We start from the raw sequence: 25972 nt of genomic DNA on the forward strand, positions 1-25972 counted from the left end.
TTCCTTGTCTGTTTCGCTTTTGTTCCAAAAAAAAATGAACGTGGGTTATTGGCCGGTGCTCTGGTGTGGTTTGCTCCTTCTTTCAAGCATCTTTATCTCCCCTCCTCCTTTTTGTGTTTGTTACTCTCTTGTAACACCTCTAATCTTCGGTGGGTGGTTGGCGGGTGCTCTGGTGTGGTTTGCTCCTTCTTTTCTATCAAACATCTATCTTCCTTATCTCCCCCTCCTTCTTTTTTATGTTTGTTACTCTCTTGTAACACCTCTAATCTTCTGGCACTCATATGACCTTATGCAGTTGCGAGCACCGTAAAACCCTCTACTAAAACTTAAAAATCTAATCTTCGGCACTTATATGACCTTATTGTGTTGTGAATGCCGTAAAACACTTACTAATACTACTAAACTAAACTTTACCATATCATTCTCAACTCTCACAGGAATGGGGACCATGTTCACACCAACTTCAAGGACATGTACCATCACCTGAGGGAGAAGGGCTATTTCGTGGAAGTCCTTGGTCAGTAACTATTGTTGCAAAACTTTTTTTTATCCCCTTTCTTAACTTACAGCCTTACGGTGATTGCAGCTGTACCTAGTCAGGGGCAGCAACTTTGAAATTGCAGATGATTGGTCAAACCTTGACAGCTTTGTTCCACGAGAGGAGTTAAATAATTGTAGCTCAAATAGCACATTTTATCTCGAGCTGTGGCTTCTGTAAATGAAGCTTCAAGACTCATAAAATACTGTCTGGTTTACCACATTAAAAAAATTCACATTTAGCTTTTAAAAATAATCCTGAGTTCTACTCTTTAGTTTTGAAGAGTTATGAGCCACTTAGTGTTGTTTGAGAAGAGATGAAAATTGATGTATTTGTTGAGAGTATCAACTTACTGTAATGTCAGTGTTAGTTTGGCTTTATTGTCTTGAAGAGCAGACCCACATGGATTTGATATGAAGACATTAGATATTTTGTCATTGGACATTTGAAGACATTAGACATTTGGTCATTGGACATTTGAAGACATTTGGTCATTGGACATTTTTTTTTGGATTTTATCTTTTCAATTGTTCGGCTGATCCTATATTGTCACCACTAAAATTTAACCTTTGTTTGCCTTTTTTTTTTCTTCAGGATCTCCATTCACTTGCTTTGATGCCAGCCAGTATGGTAAGTTAGATTTATTACCCACCTATGGTTCATGCGTCCTTGTTGCTTAGCTATTTTCCCGTCTATTCTGTACTGACAGTGCCATTCAGGTTTTGAAATGAATTCACCTACATCAATTTCTGTTTCCTTTTATCCCCTTTAGTGATGACATCTTTCTTTTTATTTTCTCTCCGCATTTTGTTCTTTATTTTATTTTATTTTTTTTGTGATTTTTTTTTTTTTACAAAGAAATAAGCGCTTTTCTAAAGTAAGAATATAGAATTTAAGTGCCGAAAAAGATCTTAAAATATAAAATTTTATTAAGATAAATTGCCATTGTTATCTAAAGAACATCAGTGTTAAGAGCAGCAGTAACAAGGGTGTCACCAGTGGTACTTTTACTGTAAAGGTGCAAAGAACTGAAAATGGGGGGGGGGGGGGAGTTTTATAACAGAGACTGAGAAAGGCTGTGAAGGCATTTCATACAAAATCAATGTGCTTTCTGTATTTTAGAACTGGGAACTTCTATGCGTTTTGGTTGTCTGCGACTGTACTTAACCCTATCCATACGACGTGGGGAACTCTGTGCCACCACTTTCCAAAGAGGAAATTTACTCATTAATCCGACCTGTGCGCTTTGCATAGCAGTCTGTCAAACCTATTTTTTGAGAAATATTGAAAGTTTCAAAGAGATGTTCACACTAGAAGTATTCTAAAATGTGAAGAATACAAACGTGGGAGGGTACAAAATGACCCCAGGGCGTACGGATAGGGTTAAGTAAACTCTGTTTTTCAAACTCCTTGTCAAATAGCCTGTGTGTGTCTTTCCTTGGTGAGCTCCTTGTGAAATAACCTGTGTGTGTCTTTCCTTGGTGAGCTCCTTGTGAAATAACCTGTTTGTGTCTTTCCTTGGTGAACTCCTTGTGAAATAGCCTGTTTGTGTCTTTCCTTGGTGAACTCCTTGTCAAATAGCCTGTGTGTGTCTTTCCTTGGTGAGCTCCTTGTCAAATAGCCTGTGTGTGTCTTTCCTTGGTGAGCTCCTTGTCAAATAGCCTGTGTGTGTCTTTCCTGGGTGAGCTCCTTGTCAAATAGCCTGTGTGTGTCTTTCCTTGGTGAGCTCCTTGTCAAATAGCCTGTTTGTACCTTTCGGAATCAAGTTTAAACCAAAAACTTAAACATAGATATAGTCTTTTCTAACTCTACTGCATTTTGTCCCTTTTTTTAAATCTTAGCAATGAAAATCTAGAATTTTCTGGAAGAGGGCTGTTAATCGAGTGTAAAAAGTGGGTGGTAGGCAGGTGCTCTGGTGTGATTTGCTCCTTCTTTCCTATCAACATCTATCATCCTTATCTGTATTTCCTTATTTTTTCGTGTTTGTTACTCTCTTATAACACCCCTAATCTCTGGCATTATGTGATCTAATTGTGTTGCAAGTGCTGTAAAACTCATATTAACAGAATTGTATTTAAGAACAAAGAGGGGGCTCCAGTGGCTAAGTGAGTAGTGAGTTTAGAATCAAGTAATGTCAAGCAAGTGTCGGTGACACAGGGATCAGATGGGTGGTCACCGGGGTGTGTCCTTGAGCAAGACACGACAAGCCTAGCTCAAAATACAGGGCGCTGCACATTGGCGACCGACAGTGGCATGGTTGTAAACTGTTCTGCATTTGTGTTATATTGTGTATTTATGTATGTATGTATGTATGCATGTATTTATGCATGTACGTATTTATAATTATGTATTTATGTATGTAAATGTATGTTTGCCATTTTAAACCAAAGTGCCTTTCCGGGACAATTAAAAGTGTAATTTATTTTTATTTTTTAAATTTTAAGCAAAACAAAAGTCCCAACAGAACAAATCTGTGTTGCTTTCCTCAGGAACTCTGCTCTTGGTGGACCCGGAGGAGGAATATTTTAGTGAGGAAATTCTCAAGTTGAAGCGCGACATCGACAACGGCCTGTCCATTATTGTGTTTGCTGACTGGTACAACGTCTCTGTCATGAAGAAGGTCAAGTTCTACGATGAAAACACAAGGTGAGTCTCCTGTTTGATTGGGCGAGAGCTCAATACTGTTTTAACCCTATCCGTACGTAGTGTTTTACTGTCGTATCCATACGACGAGGGGAAATCTTTGCCACCATTTTCCAAAGAGGAAATTTACCCGTTAATCCGATCCGTAAGCTTTGCATAGCAGTCTGACAAAATTAATTTTTGAGAAATACTGAAAGTTTCAAAGAGATCTTCATACTAGAAGTATTCTAAAAAGTGAAGAATAAAACCCCAGGGGTACAAAATGACCCCAGGGCGTACGGATAGGGATACTGGATAAATACCTCTCCGTTTGGGAATAGAACTAACACGTCCTGCTTACTACACCTCAAACGCTGGTGGGCTTGGTTTCACCTTGTACAAAATGTCAGTAGGTTTTTTTTTAAGAACAATTTTTCTAACGATATGACTTTGTTATTTTTATTTGGTTGTGAATTCTGATTTAATTTCCCAGACGTAGTGACCGTGGGTGGTTGGCGGGTGCTCTGGTGTGGTTTGTTTCTTCTTTCCTATCAAACATCTATTGTCTTTATCTCCCCTTCTTCTTTTTTGTGTTTGTAACTCTCTTGTAGCACCTCTAATCTTCAGCACTTATATGACCTTATTGTGTTGCAAGTACCGTAAAACTCTTACTAAAACTAAGACATAGTGACCCAGGAATTGGCATCTAAATTCCACTCAATTGATCCCCCCCACATTTGGCACGTGTTCTTTATCCCTCAGACAATGGTGGATGCCGGACACTGGAGGGTCCAACATCCCTGCTCTCAACGACCTCTTGGCCCCGCTGGGAATGGGGTTCAGGTAAGTTTTACTTTGTGCTTTAGTGGGTTGTCCGTATTCAGCCTTGTGCTTGTTCTCTGTCTTAATTATGTTGGTGGGTGGTTGACGGGTGCTCTGGTGTGGTGTGCTTCTTCTTTCCTATGTAACATCTATTGTCTTTATCTCCCCTCCTTCTTTTTTGTGTTTGTTACTCTCTTGTAACACCTCTAATCTTCGGCATTTATATAACCTTATAGCGTTGCAAGTGCCGTAAAACGCTTACTAAAACTAAAAACATACTTTTTACCCTCTCTATTTTAATTCTATCTAGCAGTCTTGCTTTTCCCTAGTATTCGGTGACTGATATTGTGCCCATGTACTTCTTGTTATGCCCTACCAAAAAATACCCAATCAAATCTGTTTGAAATCAAATACAGCCTTAAGCTACTGTGTAACCTTACCACACCTCTGAAGGGAAAAAAACCTTCGGCTTAGTTCTTACATTGCGTGTGTCAGTGTTTTGTTCATTGCCTCAAGAAACATTCAGTTGTTCTTTCATCTGGTCCCCAGTGACACTGTGTACGAAGGAGACTTCAAGATAGGGGACCATGACAGTAAGTTCTGGCTCTGTGTTGAGTCTGTGGCATTTACTATCCGTTTAGGGGTTCTCCGGACAGTCTGTGAAAAGACTGAGTGGTTATATTTATTTTGAGAGCAAAAATATCTGCATGTTTGTGTGAAAAAAGTTTAGTCTCTTAAATTAAGGTATGATGAGACTTTTTTTTAAAGGGAAAGGGTTTGAATATAAATGCACTCGTAACTGATAAGTGTTAAGAACCTGCATCTCTTCTCAATATTGTGTCCTTGGGAAAGACACTTTACTCACATGTTCCTGCCTTCCTCTATGTGGGAACTAGTACTTAGGTAAGGCAGGGAAAGATCTTGCAGTATGTAAATGTTTTAGTGTATATAATGGCAGCTTGCTATGAATGCTTCCCTGGAAACTGAGAATGTTTTTGAATACTTTAGGGTCTGTTGGGGGTAATGACAAATTATAAAGTGCTCAGAGCCTGGTTCCAACAAGTAACAAGCAGGGATATGCCCTCTATTATTGTATTTTATTGTTATTCATTCAACTTTTATGGGGTGTATCACTCAGTCGCTTTCTGCTGTTTCCTTCGATTTTGCTAAGACAGCTGCAATCTCATGCCCCCCCCCCCCCCCCCCCCCTCCTGTTTCCTCCTTTCCTCCCAGTGTACTACGCCTCTGGGACCAGCATCTCTCAGTTCCCCGAGGATGGCCTTCTTCTTACTGAGACGCTGAAAAATCAAGGTGAGACTTTGTTCATTAGGGGTTGAATGGGTACCCAGCCATAGATGGCGAAAGATCTTGTCAGAATGTTAGTGTTTTAGCGCCTATAAATGGCAACTTGCACTGTATGCTTCCCAGGAAGTTGAGGTTGTTTCAGAATGCTCTCAGGTCTGCTGGTGTAATAGTATAGATTGTGAAGCGCATAGAGCTTGCTGTTGAGCGGGGGTTTGCGCTATACAAATGCTATCTATTATTATTATTATTACTATTATTATTATTATTATTATTATTATTATTATTATACTGAGTGATATTTTGAACAAATCAACTCCCAAATTGCCGTTTAGAAGAATGGAATGGAATGCAGGGGTTTGAATCCCACACTGGACGTTCTCTAACTCAAGTCGTTTTGTGGAGTTTTCAAGGCTCTCAACCCAGTAGGTTTGGTCTTATCAGAGATGGACGTTGGCACTCATATGACCTTATGCAGTTAGTTGCGAGCACCGTAAAACCTCTGCTAAAAATTGTTTTTAAAGAGATGGGCGATGAATTTGTGTAAAATTAAATGACTTCCCCTGGTTCTGTGCGGGTGGTTGGAGACCGTCACTGGTAGGTCCCACTTTTTTACGCTTAACTCTCTTCATTTTGCGCTCATATGACCGTATGCAGTTGCGAGTGCCGTAAAACCTCTACTAAATAGATATAAATAACTCTCTTCCATTCTTATGTCCAGGGTTTGAGGTAATCAAAGCCAACACCTGGACGGCCCGTGACGTGCCCATACTAGGCTTGCACCAAATGACCTCTGGCACCAACTCTGGCCGTGTGGTGCTCTATGGAGACTCCAACTGTCTGGACACTAGCCACATGCAGAAAGGTAGGAGCGTCCTACAGAATGGTGGGTTTTTTTTGGTTTGGTTGTCTTTTTGAAGGAATCTTCTTTGTCTTTTCTGCATTTTCCTGCTAGATCTCGGATGTAGTCGACTAATGGTTTTGAAAGGATGAATACTCGCCCTGATTCTTTATTCCAGTCTCCCTGAGTTGGTTTTGTTTTGCTTTCTTTTGTGGTTGGAAAAGTGTTCTGTGACACGTGATCTTAATTTATTGTGTGGATTATAGGTTGTATTGAAACTTGCATTGAGCAATTAGTACTTTTGTATATAATTTTTTTAATTTCATCATCATTATTAAGATGTGTAGATTGACTTAAAAGGGTTAAACGTCAGTGAGTATCATTGGTATGGCATAATAAAAAAAGAATGCTTGTATGTAAGTATTGAACCAGATTTCCTTCATTGATCCATAAAAACGGTCTTTCCTGCCGTTTCTTTTCTCGTTTCTTATTCTTCACACTTGTGCCAAGTCCACCTGTTCACATTTTTTCCCCCTCTTTTTAAAAATTATGGCTGTGGGTGGTTGGCGGGTGCTCTGGTGTGGATTGCTTCTTCTTTCCTATCAAACATCCATCGTCCTTATCGCCCCTTCTTCTTTTTTATGTTTGTTACTCTCTTGTAACAGCTCTAATCTTCTGGCTCTCGGATAACCTTATGCAGTTGCGAGCGCCGTAAAACCTCTACAAAAACAAACAAATAAGTCCACCTGTTCACATTTTTTTGTGTCTGTCTTTTTTAGAATCATGACTGACTTATACTGTATGTTTCAGACTGTTTCTGGATGTTGAGTGCGCTGTTAGAGTACACGGCCCACAGTGTGTTGCCCGCTGTGTTCTCTGACCTCAAGAAGGTCCTGCTGCCCCCTGTCTCTGAGCCTCCGACTCGCATGGAAGGTGAGTGGGCGCGATGTCAGGGGAGAATGGTGGATGGGCTTGTTTGTGGTTTAACTCTTTATCTCCGAGGGTGGGTTAACCCTCTACGCCGGGGCCCTCTTTTGGCACTAAATCTAAAAATGACGAAAACTTCACTAAACGGGTCTTTAAATCGAAACTAGTGAACCTATAATGATAGTACTTCATCTAATGAATGAACTTCCGGTAAAAGAAACTTGTTTTCGGCAATTGCCGAAAAATAATTTGATGTAGAAGTCGTCGTAAAGGAATGTACCCGAGCAGCTGTCAGTTAGCACACCGGCACAGCGGTTCTGACTGCGAGCCGCTCACGGCTTGCAGAAGATAGAGAGTTAAGCCCCAGTTGTAAATTTTAGTACAGTCTCCGGGATGGGTGGTTTTGCAGTACTGTAGTGTGGTTTGCTCCTCCTTACTGAATTACTTGTGACCAGAATTTCTGTTTCTAATTTTTAGGTGTCCCCTCCATTTTATTTTTAAAAATTTTATGGCGGTTGATGTCTTTTTTCTTGTTTGTGTTACCAGCTTATCTGGAAATTTGAACTAATTCAGGTGCTCATTGTGTTTGTTATCGAAGTACTTGTCATAACGAGTAGCAAGGGCATTTTTAGAAGTGTTGCATTTACTTGTGTGCCTAAGTCAAAATTTCAGTCAGCTATAACAATATTCGAGCAAAGTTTCTCTCCGGGCTGTTAGACAATTGTATCCCTTTAACTTGAACAAAGTTTCATGTCATCGGCTAATGCCCCCATTCGACTGACTCCACTTTATGTTTCATGTCATCGGCTAATACCCCCTTTCGACTGACTCCACTTTATTTTTCATGTTCAGGGCATAGAGCATTGCATAAGTGGATATGCGCTATATAAATGCAATTCTTTATTATTATTATTATTACACCTGTGTAATTTTCCTTTCCTGACACACCCACATAGGTAACCACCTGCATCGCTACTCCAAGGTGGTGGAAAGCAATCTGGGCACAGCTCAGCACCGGCCGCTGCCCCCGTGCCCGAGTCTTGTGTGGGCCAAACCTCACCCTATCAACAAGTCAGCACCAGCGTAAGTTTGCTTTGTGGACTGTTTTTAGTTTATTTGTTTGGGTAAATGTTTTACAGCGCGATTGACCAAAAATGAATCGATAGTGCCGTAAAACACCTACTCAATCAATCATGTTTTACAGCGCTTGCATCTGCATAAGGTCATATGAGCGTAGGACACATATAAACATTTTCAGGTGGGTAGGGATTAATTTTAAATTTTTGAACCGCCAAGGGATCTTTAATGTGCACAACTTGCACAAAGGACCTCAGAGACTTTTCTCCTGTATCTGAGAAGGCTTGGTGTTAGATCTTACCATTATTGTTGTGGTTTTGAGTCCCAGCGGGAAAGTTTGACTACGTATGGAAATCAGTTATGTCCGCTTCAAGTGTAATCAGTATGTGTTTGTGTGTGTGTGTGTGTGCGCGTGTGTGTGTGTGTGCATGCGTGTGTGCGTGCATTAGTGTGTGCTAGGTACAAGTTTGTTCATAACATGAAATATTAAGTGTTTGCAGTTGTAGTTCTATATTAATAGACTCTAATTATGTTGTTACTATTCCCATTCAAACAGTACCTACGTTATACCCTCCCCCCCGCCCCCCTCCACACACATACCCATATTTTTAAAACATCTCTCCTTCCACTTATCCCCCCTTTATTTTTCCCCAGCGTGAGTGGTTGGCAGGTGCTCTGGTGGGATTTGTTTCTTCTTTCCTATCAAACACCTGTCGTCCTTATCTCTCCTCCTTTTTTTGTGTATGTTACTCTCTTGTAACACCTCTATTCTTCCGCACTTATACGACCTTATTGTGTTGTGAGTGCCGTAAAACTCTTACGAAAACTGAACTAAAGCTCCCCCCCCCCCCTTCCGCACACATTTTTAAAACACCTCTCCTCCCACTTATCCCCCCCCCCTTTCTGTTTCCCCAGCAACGTGTACAAGCCCCAGAAGCTGTTGTCCATCGACCTGGATGCTCCGTTCATGCCCCCCAACCACCCGGAACTGCCTGTAGGTGGCGCCGGTGCTCCGGGGGCTGCGGCTCACGACGGGTCGGGGCTGGGGTTCCAGCCGGGGATGTCTGGCCCGGCGCTGGTCCAGGACCGGTCCACCGTGTACCCCGTACTGGCCTTCCTGGGCACGGGATTGGTGGCCCTCTTCCTGTTCAACCAGTACTACCGGGCTCGCTCCAGGCCCCGCAGGAAGAGGCCGCGGCCCCGAAAGCTGCAGCAGATGATTTATGGGAGCAAGATGCCGGGGGTGTGAGGGGAAGCGGCTAGAGGACCAGTGGTTATGAACATTATCGTTTCGTGAAAGTAAAGTATAACACACACGCACACACACACGCACGCGCACACTCACACACCACCACACACACACACGCACTCACACACACACACACACACTCACACATATATACACACGCACGCAGACACACTCGCAGACAAATACACACTCACCATGCCTTTGTGTGGCGTGTTGATCACAGCTCTCCGTATCCTGTCCCTTCAAGACATAGCTGTGACATTGCTGTGACCCCCATGGTGACCCCAGATCTGCTCACCTGATCAAGCGTGTTAGAATGGGGGGACTTTACTTTGCTTTTACCTTTCGTCATGCATCGCTCGTACATAATGTTCTGAGATTTTCAAGGCATGCGACTGGCTTTTTATCCCGATTTTACACACGATACCCCTCGAGAAGGAGTATTTTTAGCATCTGTCCGGAGCTTTCTACACATTTGTGTCATAAATGAAGACTTCTTGAGGACAAGGCACAGTGGTAAAAAATTTCGGATCCAGCAAAAAATTGTTTTTTGCCACGCAGCTGTGAAATATGATGTGCTCTGTTCTGTGCTGGCGAGTTGTCTTAAGAGCGATGTTTTTGTGCCACAGAGAGTTCACGGACTGATTGTATGTTGTGTGTATCCCACTTTCCAGAATATTTCCAGAAAATTGGATGCCTTGGATGTTAAAGAGCTGTTCTTCACCATTGACTTGATGCTGATTCTTGTTGTTAAGCTGAATGGTCACAACAAAGCTTTGTAAAACCGTCACAACTGTTTGATATCCCAGCACTTTGAGAACCCGATCCTTTCCAGTTCAACAGAGCCAAAGCCGGTCGGTAAAACATGCAGCGCTATTGTTCAACTTGGCTCATACTTCGGTTCTCTCTCTGGATTTTCTCTATGGTAAACTTTACTTTGATAAAATAGATCATCGGCATTAATGAGCTGCAGCTTTTCTTTTTCTTTTTCTAGTGTGGAAAGGGTGTCAAGAGTAGGCATTAGCAATAAAAATTTACTTTTACTTGTGTGAAGTGCAAAAAATAAATATGAACAGTGTCAAATTGCCTGGTGCACAGTGTGTTGAACAAATGGGCAGCCATCACTGGACATTCATCTACACAGCAAAGGATTAAAATATTATATGAAAGTAAAATTTAGAACCTGGTAGAGTCTGTTCATCCTGTTTCAGCCGATGTTTTCCATCTAGGACTTTGGTGAAAGGTTTGTTGTTGCCTTTTATATCTTCATTGATATGTGGATTCCTTTTTCTCCAAGAACGTTGCACAAGAAACTCACTGGATGCCCTTCACAGATTACGAGAAACTGGATTTTAATTTATTCCCATTAATGTTTGTGATGAAGGTGTGTGTCTGATTCACAGAGGATGCCTTTGATTACTAGTCACGACGTGAATTCACTGCCTGGAAATACTCTTGGTGTAACTATTGTTTAAAAAGTTAATTGCAATTAACTCTTTTTCTCCGGCAAGCCGCTTCCAGGGGCTCGCTGTCGGAACTGGTGAGTTGCTAGAGCGGCTCAGGAACATTCCTTTACAACGACTTTGATGTCAAATTACTTTTCAGCTATTGCCGAAAACAGGTTTCTTTAACGGAAGTTCATTCATTAGATGAAGTACTATCGTAATAGGGTCGCGAGTTTCGATTTAATGACCCATTTAGTCACATTTTCGCCAATTTTAGATTAAGTACCAAAAAAGTTCCCCCGCGTAGTGGGTTTACCCCCCTCGGAGATAAAGAGTTAGCCCAGCTGTGGTTTTTGGATTGGGATTTCATTAATGGAAATTATACCAATATTAATTTCACTGTTGATGCATATTTCTTCAGTGTGAGGGTGGTGTAGTACAGACCATGGTAAGGATTTTTTTAAAAACTCATTTAAAGTTGGAAAACTGTTTTTATGTGTGGAGAAGAGAGCCATTAGCTTGTATTTATTGTATAATGTGGTGTTATTGCACTGACTTGTGGTACCCTAATGTGGTTTGAGCCGCAGTAAAGCCTACATATTTTTTCTGATTATGCAATGCATTAACGGTACTTGTGCAGTCAACATGTAATGTTTACATTGTGCTTTGTGATTAGACTGGTGGCCCATTTCAGGGATTTTTCCATCTTCTAGGTGGGTATTGGAGGGTTTTCAGGTGGGTTTTGCTCTTTCTTTCTGATCAAACACCTATCGTCCTTGTCTCTCCTTTTCCTTTTTTGTGTGCATGTAACTGTCTAGTAATGTCTCTCATCTCCGGCACATATTTGACCTATTTATGTTGCAAGTGCTATAAAACTCATACCCAAACTAAACTAAAACTCCCATGCTCTACAGATAGATTTATGGCTTAATCACAAAATGTTGTTCATATTTTATGTATCCATATTTCATGTGTAATGTTTTACTGAGAAAATCCATTGAATTTACAAAAAGTTATAAAAAATGTTTGAATGTCTTGACGAATGGTGCCTGAAAAATGAGAACTTTTTTTTAGATAAGGTGGGAAATGTTTGAAAAATAATACACAGAGTGAACTTGGGTTAAAATAGAGTTACACGCTGCTGTCTTTAGCTTTTAGAGCAATTGCAATTTTCTGAACTTCTCTAGAACCATAACCAGAATGGAATGAATGGTTTAAATACTGCTTTTACGTAATCACTCGTTGACAATCAAGTAACGACATGGTTCTCTTTTGCCCAATTGTCCTACTGTTTAGTTTAACTTTTCTAATTTTTTTACAATATTTATTTCCAGATAATGAGCAATAGTGAATGTTCATTGCGATATTGTTGTAATGGGCTAACAGTTTGTATTAGTGTTAGTGAACTACAATGGTTCATTTCATGGGCAGGGCAGAGAATGAGTAAAAACTTCACTTAGCTTTTTATTTAGGCTTTAGTTTGGCATGAAGGAGGAGAGCATGGAAACCCATGATTGATTTGCTTTATTTACCCAGATGATAATGTGTGAGGTATGTAAGGTGTTGGTCTGGAGTGGCTAGGGTTTCAGTTGCTGAAAATTGTATGTATATAATGTTAATAGAGACAAAAGGGAGTATTCTTCCTCTGAAGATCTCCTGCTGTCTGCTCGCCCCTCGAGTTTTCTCCCACTAGAGACAGCTGATGACGTGACTTCATCCACATTGAAAGATTCAGAGGAGCGAGCTGTCTGCTTGTGACAAGAACATTCATGTATATGTCAACTCCTGTTGTTTGTTGTCAGGGTAACTGTTGTCCTTACTGTTCATGGTGAAATGTTGCCATCACACTCAGCCCTGACTGGCTGGTGACTGCACCTCAAGGAAATACAACATCACTGTTGATATAATATGAAATATCTGAGTAGTAGAACTACATTGCTGATACATTATTAAATAGAAAAAAAACCTTTTACTGATACAATATTAAATATCTGAGTAGAAGTATAACATTACTGATACAATATTAAATATCTGAATAAAAGAACGACATTGTGATACAATATTAAATATCTGAATAAAAATATAACATAACTGACACAATATGAAATATCTGAATAGAAGTATAACATTGCTGGTACAATATTAAATATCTGAACAGAGGAACATGTTGCTGATGGATATTGACAATATCTGATAAAACATAAAATTGGCCCAGTTTCCATGACCATTTTGTGGTTGTTGAGTCTTTCTCTGACTAGTGTGTTGTACTTTTTAACAGATCTCTTGAGCCTGAGAGTGCAGCTCTGGATTGCTAAATTGCTTTTGTACCATACATTTCCTTTTTTTGTTTTTCATGTGGGTTTAAAAAAAATTTCCTTGGTTTTTAATCATTTTTATGCTCTGATGAAGAGCTTTTAAAATAATTTGGTTTTTGGGTCATTGTCCCAGTGGTTGGGTCTTTATGATGCTGGATTCTTTGATCATTTAATGTTCCGATGCTTTTCATTTTTCTTCACCAGTAATTCTTTTATCAGTTTTTGTTTCTATATCAGGGAGGGAAAAGTGTTTATAAATAAATACATATATGCAAGAGTAACAGTTCTAATTGGCTGCATCATCATCTAGATGTCCTCAGTGGATTGTTGGAAGCTTAACTGATTCCGTCCATGATTTTTTCAGGCTCTGGACAGAATTATTTTTCCTTGTTCAGTTTTAGACCTGGGGTACATCTATTCAATGCATTACTGTGAAGCTCTAAGTTACTCTAATAGGTATTGCATAAACCAAAGTGATGGGAATCAATAGAGGAATCTATTTATATCAATCACAATGACCTATAATCTGTTTGTATTGTATTTTCTGTCAGACAAAAACGAATGAGGGAAAAAAATTGCGCAACACCTCTTCGAAAATTTCGACTTACGCATTTTCTCAGCTCTACAAGTCCTTATAATCCATAGGAATCAACACAAAATTGTAGTGATATCACCTTAGCTCACATTTATGCTAGAATTTCACAAATTTAGTTGAATATCTTTCTTTGAAGGGCCTTTTTGTTACACCAGGCTCCGTGTTGTTTACCCTTAGATCTAGCCTACATCGCAACAACAAAACAATGATTTTTGCAAGAATTTCGCGGAGTTTCAATTGATATTGGCGCTCAGAGATTGAGGTCAGGTTTGTTTACAAGTTCTACTTCCTTTCGACAACTTAAAAAGTAGGAACTATGTTAAAAAGTGCACATTTGTTTAGGATTTCGTTGAGCCGCTCACAGCGGCCGAGTGGAGGCAGCGGAAAAACTCGGAGCCGCTGTCAGCGGCCGAATGGACGGAATCAGATAAGTAACAAAACATTCGAACTATCATTTTTTTTCTCCTCGTACAATTTTCAGTGAAGTATTATCCGATTCCCCCAGAATACAGATTAATTGTGTGCCATAATGTCCACAGTATACTTTCCAGTGTTGCTCAGGGTTGTGCTGATTTTCTTTGATTTTCTTTTGTTTCGCTTCTTTTGTTTTGTTTTGTTTGGCTCCCTGATACTTGTGCCAGGTCACTTTTCATTTTTCTCCACATTGTCGTTGGCTGGCTGACTCTTTTGTTGAGTGTTGTCATGTTTTTTTCCATGGACAGGATCTGTACGTAATGAAAGTGGGTGCTTGGCGGGTGCTCTGGTGTGGTTTGCTTCTTCTTTATGAAACATCCATCGTCTTTATCTCCCCTCCTTCTTTTTTGTGTGTTTGTTACTCTCTTGTAACACCTCTAATCTTCAGCATTTATATGACTGTATTGTATTGCAAGTGTCGTAAAACTCTTACTACAACTCAAACGTAATGAAACTCTGACGCTGCTAAAAAGTTCCCAAGTTGCATACTATTGTGTAGTTTCATTTCAAAACGCGTTTATGACATCTGATTGTCAAACAGCTTTAGTTGCTAATCAAAGTGTGTTGAAGTTGAAGTTCTGACTGCGGGTGGTTGGTGGGTGCTCTAGTGTGGATTGCTCATTCTTTCCCATGAAACATCTATTGTCCTGGTATGTCCTATTTCTTTTCTGTGTTTGTTACTCTCCTGTCACACCTCAAATTCTTCGCCATTTGTAGGACCTTATTGTGTTGCAAGTGCCGTAAAACTCTTACTAAAACTAAACTGAGAAGTTCTGACTTGAGCAGGGGAGCTATTCGCAGTTTAAATTATAGACTCAATGGGCCCTTTGGTGGTTTCCATTTCCTGAGTGCTATTCACTATTCACAATCAAAATGTGTCTCATTCCGTCCTTGGGTCTGCCACTTTTGTATGACCTTGTCCCATGGAAGAGAGATATGTGAGGCAGCGTGGTGGATCAGGCTCTCGTAGAAATAATCAAAGTGAAAAAACTGGCATTTTTCCGCAGTTTGTGAATTTTTATCAAATTTTAGTTTTTTGGCTAAACATCTTTCATGCCCGTCAAAGAACTCATTTTTGTGTGGATTTTTCTGAAAAACGTTGATTAAAGGCACAAAAAATGTAAATTTTTAGTTACCACGGACTCTTAAGCTAAGGAAATAACTAATCTTTGGCGGCCATTTTCTCACTAATTTTACCTCTGAAAACAGGTGACCCCCACCTCCTTCATTCACAAATATCTCGACTTGTATTCAAGATAAATTGATATTTTTTTCAACCAAATAAAGATAAGTGAACAAGTTTTAAGATGAATCCAATAACTCAATATGCCCAAAAATTGACGAGAGCCTGATTCCACCACGCTGCCTCACCCCTCACATATATTATGTATTAATTGAATTCACTGGAGACTACTAGGACTTGTTGGCATGAACGAAGCCATGGATAGAGAGGTAGAAACTACTAGGACTTGTTGGCATGAACGAAGCCATGGATAGAGAGGTAGAAACTACTAAGACTTGTTGGCATGAACGAAGCCATGGATAGAGAGGTAGAAACTACTAGGACTTGTTGGCATGAATGAAGCCATGGATAGAGAGGTAGAAACTACTAGGACTTGTTGGCATGAACGAAGCCATGGATAGAGAGGAAGAAACTACTAGGACTTGTTGGCATGAACGAAGCCATGGATAGAGAGGAAGAAACTACTAGGACTTGTTGGCATGAACGAAGCCATGGATAGAGAGGTAGAAACTACTAGGACTTGTTGGCATGAACGAAGCCATGGATAGAGAGGTAGAAACTACTAGGACTTGTTGGCATGAATGAAGCCATGGATAGAGAGGTAGAAACTACTAGGACTTGTTGGCATGAACGAAGCCATGGATAGAGAGGAAGAAACTGCTGGGTCTACTGTGGTCTTTCTATTTAATGCTGCCTTGTAGTGGACTAAACCTCTGATAGATCCTTTGTCTATTTTTTCACATCTTGATATAATATGTTACATATATGATGTCTATGTGTCCGTTTGTTTGTTTTTGAGCTCATGTTTGTATACATAACACAGATATGTTTTTTTGTCTGATTGCGTGTGACGTATGGTGTGTGCACAGGAATTTTTGCGCCTCTTGTCCAAGATGTGTTTGAAGGAAGACAGACATTTGAAAGGGAAAAAAGAATTATAAGAAAATCTTTTTAAAAATTGTCAATTTATTAAGACCGCTCTGGATTTAAGATGATTATTTTGTCTTTAAAGTCGCTTTGCTTCTGTTGTTTGAAAGGGACATTCATCTGGTCTCTATTTTTTCAAAATTGCCCAACTCATCTTTTCTAGCACACTCATCTGTTGAAGAGACATCTGATTTTTGTGAGCATGCAAGATGTCCCTAAAACCATCCCACCCCTTTAAATTCATATTATGCTTTCGTATTATATTGCCAGTCTTTTGACATGTTTTTCAAAGATTAAATCTTAGAGACAGCTTGTATAAAATTCAATGAAATGTTGGTTGGAGCCAGTTTCCCGGTTTGTAATGTTACTTGACTATTTTCATGACATGAGCAAAATCCATGATGTCAGGTTATTTCATATGGATTGATTGGGCAGGTTTTGGGCAAATTGTGGGTATAATATAATCAATTTGATATCATTTTAGCATTTTACTTCCTAACATTGTTGATTAACCCCTTGAAGGAACCAAAGCCGGATTTTGTGGTGGTCATGCTTATTAAGAGATAGTGGAAACCATAACAGGCCGGTAATAACAGGGATCCGGTAATAACAGGGATTTTAAAAATCCCCGTTTTTTCCTACTCTTTGTCGCTGTTAAAATTTATTGGCAATAACAGGGCCTCATCAGAGCCCAACCAGTTATAGCAGGGACAAAGGTTCGTTAACAATGTGTAAAAAGTAAAAGAAAGAGAGAGAGAGAGCATAAAAACTCTGTATGTGGATACTTGTGGCAAGGGAAACTACCCATAAATACAGCTGGACTATTCCACAAATGCTTACTTCCCTTGCATTTCTGATTTAACAGGGATCTGATACAACAGGACTTTTTCTCTGGTCCCACCATCTCTGTTATATCAAGTTTCCACCATACATTCATTGGGCATCAGGCTGCATGCATTTCTGTAGAGTAGATCTAAGTATATGTTATGGCTCTTGCCATTCACAAACTTATTTTATAAATTAGTTTTAAAAAGTCATTGGTTTGGCCTCACTGTTCACCAGTGTGAGTTTTGTTCATCAGGACAATCTTTTAGCAATGGCTTAACACTTTGCTGCCTCATCTCGCCGATTGGCGATGTTTACCTCCCAGTTTCTTTTGATTTCCCCCCAAATATGATGGCAAAGTGTTAATGTTAGCTGTTCCATGTTTTCTTTTTTGGAATTGTTGTATGTGTGTGAGTTTTAATTTCACCATGTATTTTTTTTTTTTACCCGTTCCCTAGTTTGCTGTGTTGTTTGTGTTAAGTGCTGTGCACGTCCCACGACACATGTGTTAATGTTTTGATATAAAGTACATGTGTACATCTTTGCTATATTTATATATTCTGAAATGGTGGTCAATAGGATATAATATATATATACTTTGGTTATTTCTTTGTAATCACCTGCTGTGGTATTTTTGTATGATAACTTACACTCACAGCTAAAGTTGTGCCCTGCTACACTTTGTGAAGATGGTGAAAATCTAATTAATTTATTTTTTTGTATTTGTATTTTTGTATTTTCTTTTAGTTTTGCATGTCCAGCTGTGAGTACAGACTTAAAAGCAGTTATTTACTGTTCCAGATGTTTAAGTTTTTTTGGGTCAAGAATCCAGACAACATTTCAATAACTATGGTAATAAAGGTGGGTGGGGATGGGGATAAAAAGAAAGGATGAAGAGAAAAGGTGCTTGCCAATTTCTCTACGTTCCCAGGCAACTAGCAGCTAATTTTGTGGTCAGATATAAGTGGATATGAGTATACTACAAGGGCCATTTCATATTCAACGTTGTTGGAAGCTTGGGCTTGTTTGAACTACAGAATGTTAGTCATTTTAAGCATATATATATAATATATATATATATATGTATACAACAAAGGTTTTGTAAGTATGCCAGAGCTCTGAGTGTTTCAAGTCCTTGTGAATTGTAGTGTTCTCACATGGCATAATTGTGTCGCGACGTGGTGGAATCAGGCGCTCGTCAATTTTTGGGTTTATGGGGTTATCAGTATCATCTTAAAGCCTGTTCATTTGCCTTCCTTTTGGTGAAAAAATATCCATATATGTTGAATAGAAGTCGAAATATGTACGATTGAAGGAGGGGGGGTAGCATAGTGGTTTCAGAGGTAAAATTATGGAGAAAATGGCCGCCAAAGTTTGGTAACTTCTAATGATTGAGAGTCCTTGGAATCTGAAAACTTACACATTTTTTTGTCATTGGTCAACAATTTTCAGTAAGATTCACATGGAAATGTATTTGATATGGACATTCGATAAAAATTGCCAAACTGAAGGAAAAGTACCTTTTTCGGCGATTTCATTATTTTGACGAGTGCCTGATTACACTTTGATGTCTCACAATTGTATTACTATTACGTCATTACGTATCCATATTTGCTCGGCCAGATTTGGCTACACAGAGATAACACACAGATTTTTTATGCAAATATCTTTTGATGTGATAGCGTGACTTCACCTCGTGTCCCTCACTGTTGATGTGACGGCGTGACTTCACCTCCTGTCACTCACTGTTGATGTGACGGCATGACTTCACCTCGTGTCACTCATTGTTGATGTGACGGCATGACTTCACCTCATGTCACTCACTGTTGATGTGACTGCATGACTTCACCTGGTGTCACTCGCCACTGTGACTGCAGTGACGCCCGCGTATATTTATTCTTTGTTTCTTGTTCACCTTCCTCTCGTGGGTTCACCGGCTATTTTTATGTAGTATGGTTGTAGTGCATGCACCGTTGTTTGATGTCGGGGGAAAGCTTTTATATGAGGCTGGTTGTTTGTACTGGTGGGCCTTTAGTTTTACTTTTACATATCTGCTCTTGTAATATGGAAGAATGAATGGCAGACAATTTATGACAGACAATTTATGACAGACAAATGACAGACAATTTATGACAGACAGAGGAAGAAACAGAGGGAGAGAGAGGGAAAAACAGAGGGAGAGAAAGAGAAGGGAGGGAGAGAGACAGAGACAGACAGACAGAGAGAGAGATAGAGAGAGAGAGTTTGAGTTCATTATGATCACATCGCAATGCCAGTTCCTCATAGAAAGTTCGCTCTTGGTTTTGATATGTTGTTGAATGCTGAAATGACAAGTCTCTTTTATTTTACCGTTGAAGAAGGAAGAAAGAGAGTGAAAGAAAAATACAGGAGAGGGGGCTGAAAAGTGTAAAATGATCACTGTATAATAGATTGAGCATTCTCATACGTGCAAGTCTGGTTTCATCCACATAATTTTTTATTTGTCATTTCACAGATGGTTTTAATAAAATACAGATAAAATCGTTGGTAATTTGGAGTTTTGGATCTTATTTATATATTATTTTATCGTCCGTGGATGTGGAATGTGTTGTTTATTAACCCCATCCATAGGTCGTGTTTTACTATCGTATCCATACGACGTTGGGAACTCTGTGGCGTCACTTTCCAAAGAGGAAATTTACTCGTTAATCCGACCTGTGCGCTTTGCATAGCATTAGCAGTCTGTCAAAATAATATTTTGAGAAATACTGAAAGTTTCAAAGAGATCTTTGCACAAAAAGTATTCTAAAATGTGAAGAATACAACCCCGGGGGTACAAAATGACCCCAGGGCGTATGGATAGGGTTAAACATGTTTTAATGTTTTAGGCCTATATTGACAATGTGACTGAATTACAGCAGATAAATGTAAATGTAGGGCCTATGCCTCAGAGAGCACCGTTCTCATAATGAAACCTTTTTTGTATTATCTACGGATTGTGTCGTGTCATTTAATCCTTGAAGCACTCAGCGATTTTTTAATCCAAGATAAGGATCTCCAAATCTCCATGGTGTGCTATCTGGTCATCTGACAAATTTCTGAAAGTTGAAAGTGGTTTGTTTAGGTTATTTCCACTTAATGTTTACAGGAATTGTATTTTTGTTTGGGAAAGAGAAGAAGCTTTAGAATCCTATGCAGTTTGAGTTTATTTTTTTTATTACTATAGTATAAGGTACAACCCTTAACCCAAAACGGTTAAAACACGACTTTTGGTAGGCCTACCATTCTTTAGGCACACACACATTTGTTTTTTTATTGAGTATCTCTGACTGTCTGCGGGGTCATTGGATGTCACTCAGCTTGGGTTGACCCTGACTGGCAGTGCTGGAGCGTTGTGCTTCCTCAAACATCTACATTGTGTTGATGGGGTTGTATAATATAATCATCATAATAGATCATTGTAAATGTCTGACAATGACCAATACATCCACAGAGGAAAATAGTTCCCAGAGATATAGAAGAATTTGAAGAATTAAAGGTTACGATGACTTGTGGCTTCTGCTGTGGCCAATGAGACCGCCCAACGACTTGCGGATATGGTAAAACACTCACAATTGAATTAGCTAGTCTTAAAAAATATTTGAAAAAGGTGAATGTATTTGACAACAGCAGCTTTATGGTGCTACATCAAAAGCAAGGGTGAAGCTGTTGGCTGTATTCTCACAAAATATTGAAACATGAACCTCCACGACATAGACAATATCAACTAAATCAAAGTGGCCAATAGAACATTTTCAGCACACACACATGAGTACAGAAAACATGAAAAACCAGCAAAAAACTCTTGAAAATCTTGAAAAGATGGTCATGTTGACTAGTAAGTGCTAAGGTTTTTTTTATATCTACATTTCATAAAGTCCTTATATATTTAATATCAGTGGAAAGCAACATTCATTCCCAAGCTGAGGTGGAAATGTACTCAAACAATCTGAAATAATAAGAAACCGAATTCTCTCTTTTTCTCTGCAGTCTTACAATACAGGTAGATCAAACATCCATATATCATCAACCTGGTGTCTGCGGTGTAAGGCTTAGGTTCTTCACCATTTTATTCAAAAAATAAGAGTTTGATTCTTTATTGGGGAAATTAACCCTATCCGTACGTCGTGTTTTACAATCGTATCCATACGACGTGGGGAACCCTGTGCCACCACTTTCAAATTGGAAATTTACTCGTTAATCCGATGCGTGCACTTTGCATAGCAGTCTGTCATAATGATTTGTTTTAGAAATACTGAAAATTTCAAACAAAACTTGGTACTAGAAGTATTCTAAAATGTGAAGAATACAACCCCAAGGGTACAAAATGACCCCAGGGCGTACGGATAGGGTTTAAAAAAATCAAATTCATGAACATCTGCCAGTCTGCTGGATTACCGTTTCTCACCCAACTTAGGTTGATCCTGACAGTCGGAGTCAGAGAGCAGCCCACCTCCTCAATCACCTAAATCGGGGCGATAGGGGAGTAAAACATCTACAATTCTTTGCTTTTTCACAGAGGGCCTCAGATTCAGACTTACGGTGATGCCACAACTTTAGATGAGTTGTCACCTATCGTTTTCTCATGTGGCCAGGCTTGAAATTGAAGTAAAAAAATACAACTGACGACAAGTGAAACAACAGCTAAGCAAAGTACACAAATGTCCGTTTTATTATTAGTAAGTGTTTTAAGGCACTTGCAACACAATAAGGTCATATAAGTGCAGAAGATTAGAGGTGTTATAAGAGAGTAACAAACACAAAAAAGAAGGAGGGGAGATAAAGACGATAGATGTTTGGTAGGAAAGAAGAAGCAAATCACACCAGAGCACCCGCCAACCACCCACACAAATGTCAGACTTGCATGAGATCAAATTGGAACGCAGAAAGAGGTCACAACAAAGAAGATTGCAGATAGATAAGAAAAGAGAGAATGCACAACATCCAGAGACTGAGCAAGTTCAGGCTTTCTATGTTCGACGGAATTATCCACCACGAGATTTCACATCTACCTGCAAACACCTGGACATGGGTAGCAGGGGCTCATATTTTAGAGCTCTTAACCCTATCCGTACTCGTGTTTTACTATCGTATCCATACGACGATCTTCGTACTAGAAGTATTCTAAATTGTGAAGAATGCAACCCCGGGAGTACAAAATGACTCCAGGGCATACGGACAGGGTTAACTAAAGTGTGACAGCTTGTAAATTGTAAATGTCTTACATCCCCACTGACACACATAAGATCCTATAACAGGTGGACTGCTTTGACGAGTTTTACCAAGCCTGTCAGGGGCAACACCAGCAGATGGGATTGTGCATCCCATGTGCACCCCAGCAGGAAGACTAATAATTTTTTCAATGTGGGAGGTTTGACACCCCCAGTGGCAGAAAGACTGATGTATGCTACAATAAACCATCTTTCCCATGCGGGAATCCAACTCTGGACTTAGTGGGTGGTTGGCGGAAGCTCGGTGTGGTTTGCTTCTTCTTTCCTATCAAACATCTATCGTCCTCATCTCCCCTTCTTCTTTTTTATGTTTGTTACTCTCTTGTAACACCTCTAATCTTCTGGCGCTCATATGACCTTATGCAGTTGCGAGCGCCGTAAAACCTCTACTAAAGCGAAAACTAACTCTCGACTTTAGTGTCCAGAGTGAAGAAAAGCCCATCCTTTTCACCCTACATACTACACACCAATGATGTGAGATGCAAACATACAGCACAGACACGACAGCATTCAGCCACATGGCAGACTATAAATAGCAAACATGCGAGAGATGTGTCCAGTCCAGGGTGTTGGTCACAAAAAGTACACAAAAGTGAAAGTTCTTTTAATGGAAATCAGATAACGTCCAACATTGTTTTTCTACTTTCTGCACACACACACATACACACACACACATACACACCAGTAATTTCATGAAACTTGAGCACTTTTTTGGAGCATTTCCTTTGCCCCAAGGGAAGACTCACACATTTCCATGTATAGGAGGAGGTAGAATACTGTAGTACCACGGTCACAACACAACTGTCAGGTCATTTTTGTTGTTGAGAAAACTTAAGAGAAAAACCTTATGACTTAAGCAAACATGATATTGTCTCCATAACTGGAATTTAGTACCAGTACATGACCCCCCCCCCCCCCCCCCCCCCTTCCTATACTGAGGATATCAGTCAAGTAACAGCCATGTTTACTATACCAGTGACTAGAAAAAAAAAAAAATGACCTGAGTAATTGTGTTTATGACTGTGAGAACATTCCAAAATATATATACACACAACAAAGAAATGTACACCTCAGTTTAGGACAGCTAGCGTTTCACGTCATCAGAATTGCATTATTACAGCATACAAGTAAAGTGATCAAGTCATGACAGCCATAAAATCTACCTATGGACATTAATAAATCACGAGAGCCATAAAATCTACCTGTGAACATTGATGAAGTCACGGCAGTCATAAAATCTAGCCGTGAACGTTGGAAGCCTGCTGGGTGGGGTCACTGAGTACAACCACGTTCTCCACCACCCCGGTGTACAGCTGGCCGTTGACCGTGCTCTGTATACTCTGAATGCCGCCCACTGGGATGTTGCAGGAGAAGTACGTGTTCGGCAAGAAGTTGCCGGCCGTCGCTTGCGTGGCGTTGGCTTCCACGGGACGGAACTGTTGTTGCTGAAGCTCCTGCGAGGACGGCGCATGGACCTGTGGCATGCCAGAGTACCACGGCTCGGGCGTTTCCACGGTGATTGGGGCTGCAGTGCCAGATGCAACGACCGGCGTCTGATCGGACACCAGACGCCAGTACACTTTGTCCTCAGATATGGCGACGGTCGTCACCGGAAGTGGTTGTACTACGTCCTGCTGCTGATGTTGTTGTTGCTGTTGTTGTTGCTGTTGTTGTTGCTGTGGTTGTTGTTGCTGCTGCTGCTGTTGTTGTTGCTGAGTGTGCATGATGGTTGGCTGGAAGGACACGGCGGCCGTGGGAAGCTGCTGGCCTTGCTGAGGGTCGTACGACTGAATGACCATGTTGGGTATTTCAATGTAGTGCTCCTGCTCCCCGTCCACCATGGTCTCCACGTGCATCTCCAAGGGCGTGTTCTCCTGACCTAACTCCGCCACTGGTTGCTGCTGCTGCTGTTGTTGCTGCTGCACGATGACTGTGTGCTGCTGAGGCTGAGGCTGCAGCTGCTGAACCAAGATCTGTTGCTGCTGCTGCTGCTGCTGCTGCTGCTGCTGTTGTTGAAGTTGCTGGTGCTGCTGCTGTTGGTGTTGCTGTTGTTGCTGATGCTGCTGCTGCTGCTGCTGCTGCTGATCATGCGGGTTTAAATCACCATCTAGATTTAGTTCGGAAGGTGGAACAATAACAACCTTCACCTCTCCGATTTTGGGCACCTTTTTCCCTTTCTTGACTTTGGGAGGGGCTGGTTGTGCATCAGGGTTTTGGTATGATCTAAAGAACCTACCTTTTGTAACCTGTATAATTGCAGAGCCTTCTTTAGGCTTCTGAAAGTCTTCCTCTCTCTTATACAACCCCGAGAATACAGCCAAAGAGTCTATTGCATTTTCTCTCAAGTACTTCTCATGTACCGTCATGAGATGAGCTTTAAACTCTTTGCTAGAGTCACAGCCGAAGTCGGAGCACAGCTTACACGGGTACAACTTCATGCCTTTATGTTTCTGGGTTTTGAGAATGTGCTTACGTATATTCTCATGTGTATTACACGTGTAGTTACAGTACGGGCAGGCAAAGGGACGCGAGTTGATGTGGATCCTCATGTGCCGCTTCAAGTGAACTTTGCAGGTGGCCTTGTAGGGGCAGTACTCACAGTTAAAGTTTCTCGTTTTCTCGTGACTTTTGACGTGGCGGCGCAGCCTGGTGCGAGTGGGCGCGCCGAAGCCACACATGTCGCACAGGTACTTCTTCTCCCCCGTGTGAGTGAACATGTGGGACTTGAGCTCCCCGCTCAGAACAAACGTCCAGTGACAGCCCGGCCAGGTGCACTTGAAGTTCCGCTCGCCATGCCGCTTCATGTGCCGCGCCAGCTCCTCCGGCGTGTAGAACCACGCCTTACACACCTGAGGACGAGAAGAAATAAGTTATTTTTTTGTTCTACTTTGTTTTAGTGGAGGTTTTATGGCATTCGCAACTGCATAAGGTCATATGAGAGCCAAAAGATTAGAGGTGTTACAAGAGAGTTAGTTTTAGTAGATGTTTTACGGCTCACAACTGCATAAGGTCATATGAGCGCCAGAAGATTAGAGGTGTTACAAGAGAGTAACAAACATAAAAAAGAAGGAGGGGAGATAAGGATGATAGATATTTGATAGGAAAGAAGAAGCAAACCACACCAGAGCACCCGCCAACCACCCACTTTGTTTGCTTGAGTAAAGACAAGCACATTGTCACAATAATGATCCTTTACTGCTGGGAAAAGTAAGACAGGCAGACAGACAGAAACAACAGAGGGAAAGTAAAGAGGTAAGACCTACCAGTGAAGCCCTCTATCCACTCGCAAAAATATGTCAGAGACTGAATCAACAAGATTTGAGCCCTTACTCCACAGCACTACTGCCAGTGCCAGTTAGGGTTCAACGAATTCATATTCTATCTGCGAAAAGATTTTATCATGTTTTCATTCTGTCTCTCTCTCTCTCTCTCTCTCTCTCTCTCTCTGTCTGTCTGTCTGTCTGTCTCTGTCTGTCTGTCTGTCTGTCTGTCTGTCTGTCTGTCTGTCTGTCTGTCTGTCT

The 25972-nt window shown here is 40.5% G+C and overlaps 2 protein-coding genes and 1 long non-coding RNA gene across 5 annotated transcripts in view; 2 read left to right on the forward strand and 1 right to left on the reverse strand.

The window, feature by feature from the left end:
• The window catches only part of LOC101846379 (membrane-bound transcription factor site-1 protease), a 107219-nt gene extending 97731 nt beyond the window's left edge, over positions 1–9488 (forward strand). For all 3 annotated transcript variants that reach the window (XM_005107720.3, XM_005107719.3, XM_005107718.3), the window contains exons 21-30: positions 438–517; positions 1133–1168; positions 3028–3184; positions 3923–4003; positions 4532–4575; positions 5216–5293; positions 6006–6149; positions 6936–7058; positions 8009–8135; positions 9045–9488. In XM_005107720.3, coding sequence (XP_005107777.1) covers positions 438–517; positions 1133–1168; positions 3028–3184; positions 3923–4003; positions 4532–4575; positions 5216–5293; positions 6006–6149; positions 6936–7058; positions 8009–8135; positions 9045–9378 — 1204 coding nt within the window. In that variant the 3' untranslated portion in view covers positions 9379–9488. The remainder of the gene's footprint in view (positions 1–437; positions 518–1132; positions 1169–3027; positions 3185–3922; positions 4004–4531; positions 4576–5215; positions 5294–6005; positions 6150–6935; positions 7059–8008; positions 8136–9044) is intronic.
• Positions 9489–15528: 6040 nt separating this feature from the next.
• Positions 15529–16400, forward strand: LOC118478507. Its single transcript, XR_004859092.1, has 2 exons — positions 15529–15708; positions 16101–16400. It is a non-coding gene; the product is annotated as an uncharacterized LOC118478507 (long non-coding RNA).
• Positions 16401–23689: 7289 nt separating this feature from the next.
• The window catches only part of LOC101848315 (zinc finger protein 91), a 20524-nt gene continuing 18241 nt past the window's right edge, over positions 23690–25972 (reverse strand). Inside the window, exons 11-13 of the mRNA XM_035972248.1 lie at positions 24513–25300; positions 24220–24238; positions 23690–24004 (exon numbers count right to left, since the gene is read on the reverse strand). Coding sequence (XP_035828141.1) covers positions 23690–24004; positions 24220–24238; positions 24513–25300 — 1122 coding nt within the window. The remainder of the gene's footprint in view (positions 24005–24219; positions 24239–24512; positions 25301–25972) is intronic.

The sequence above is a fragment of the Aplysia californica genome, unplaced genomic scaffold, assembly GCF_000002075.1.
Source record: "Aplysia californica isolate F4 #8 unplaced genomic scaffold, AplCal3.0 scaffold00624, whole genome shotgun sequence".
NCBI classification, from domain to species: domain Eukaryota; kingdom Metazoa; phylum Mollusca; class Gastropoda; order Aplysiida; family Aplysiidae; genus Aplysia; species Aplysia californica.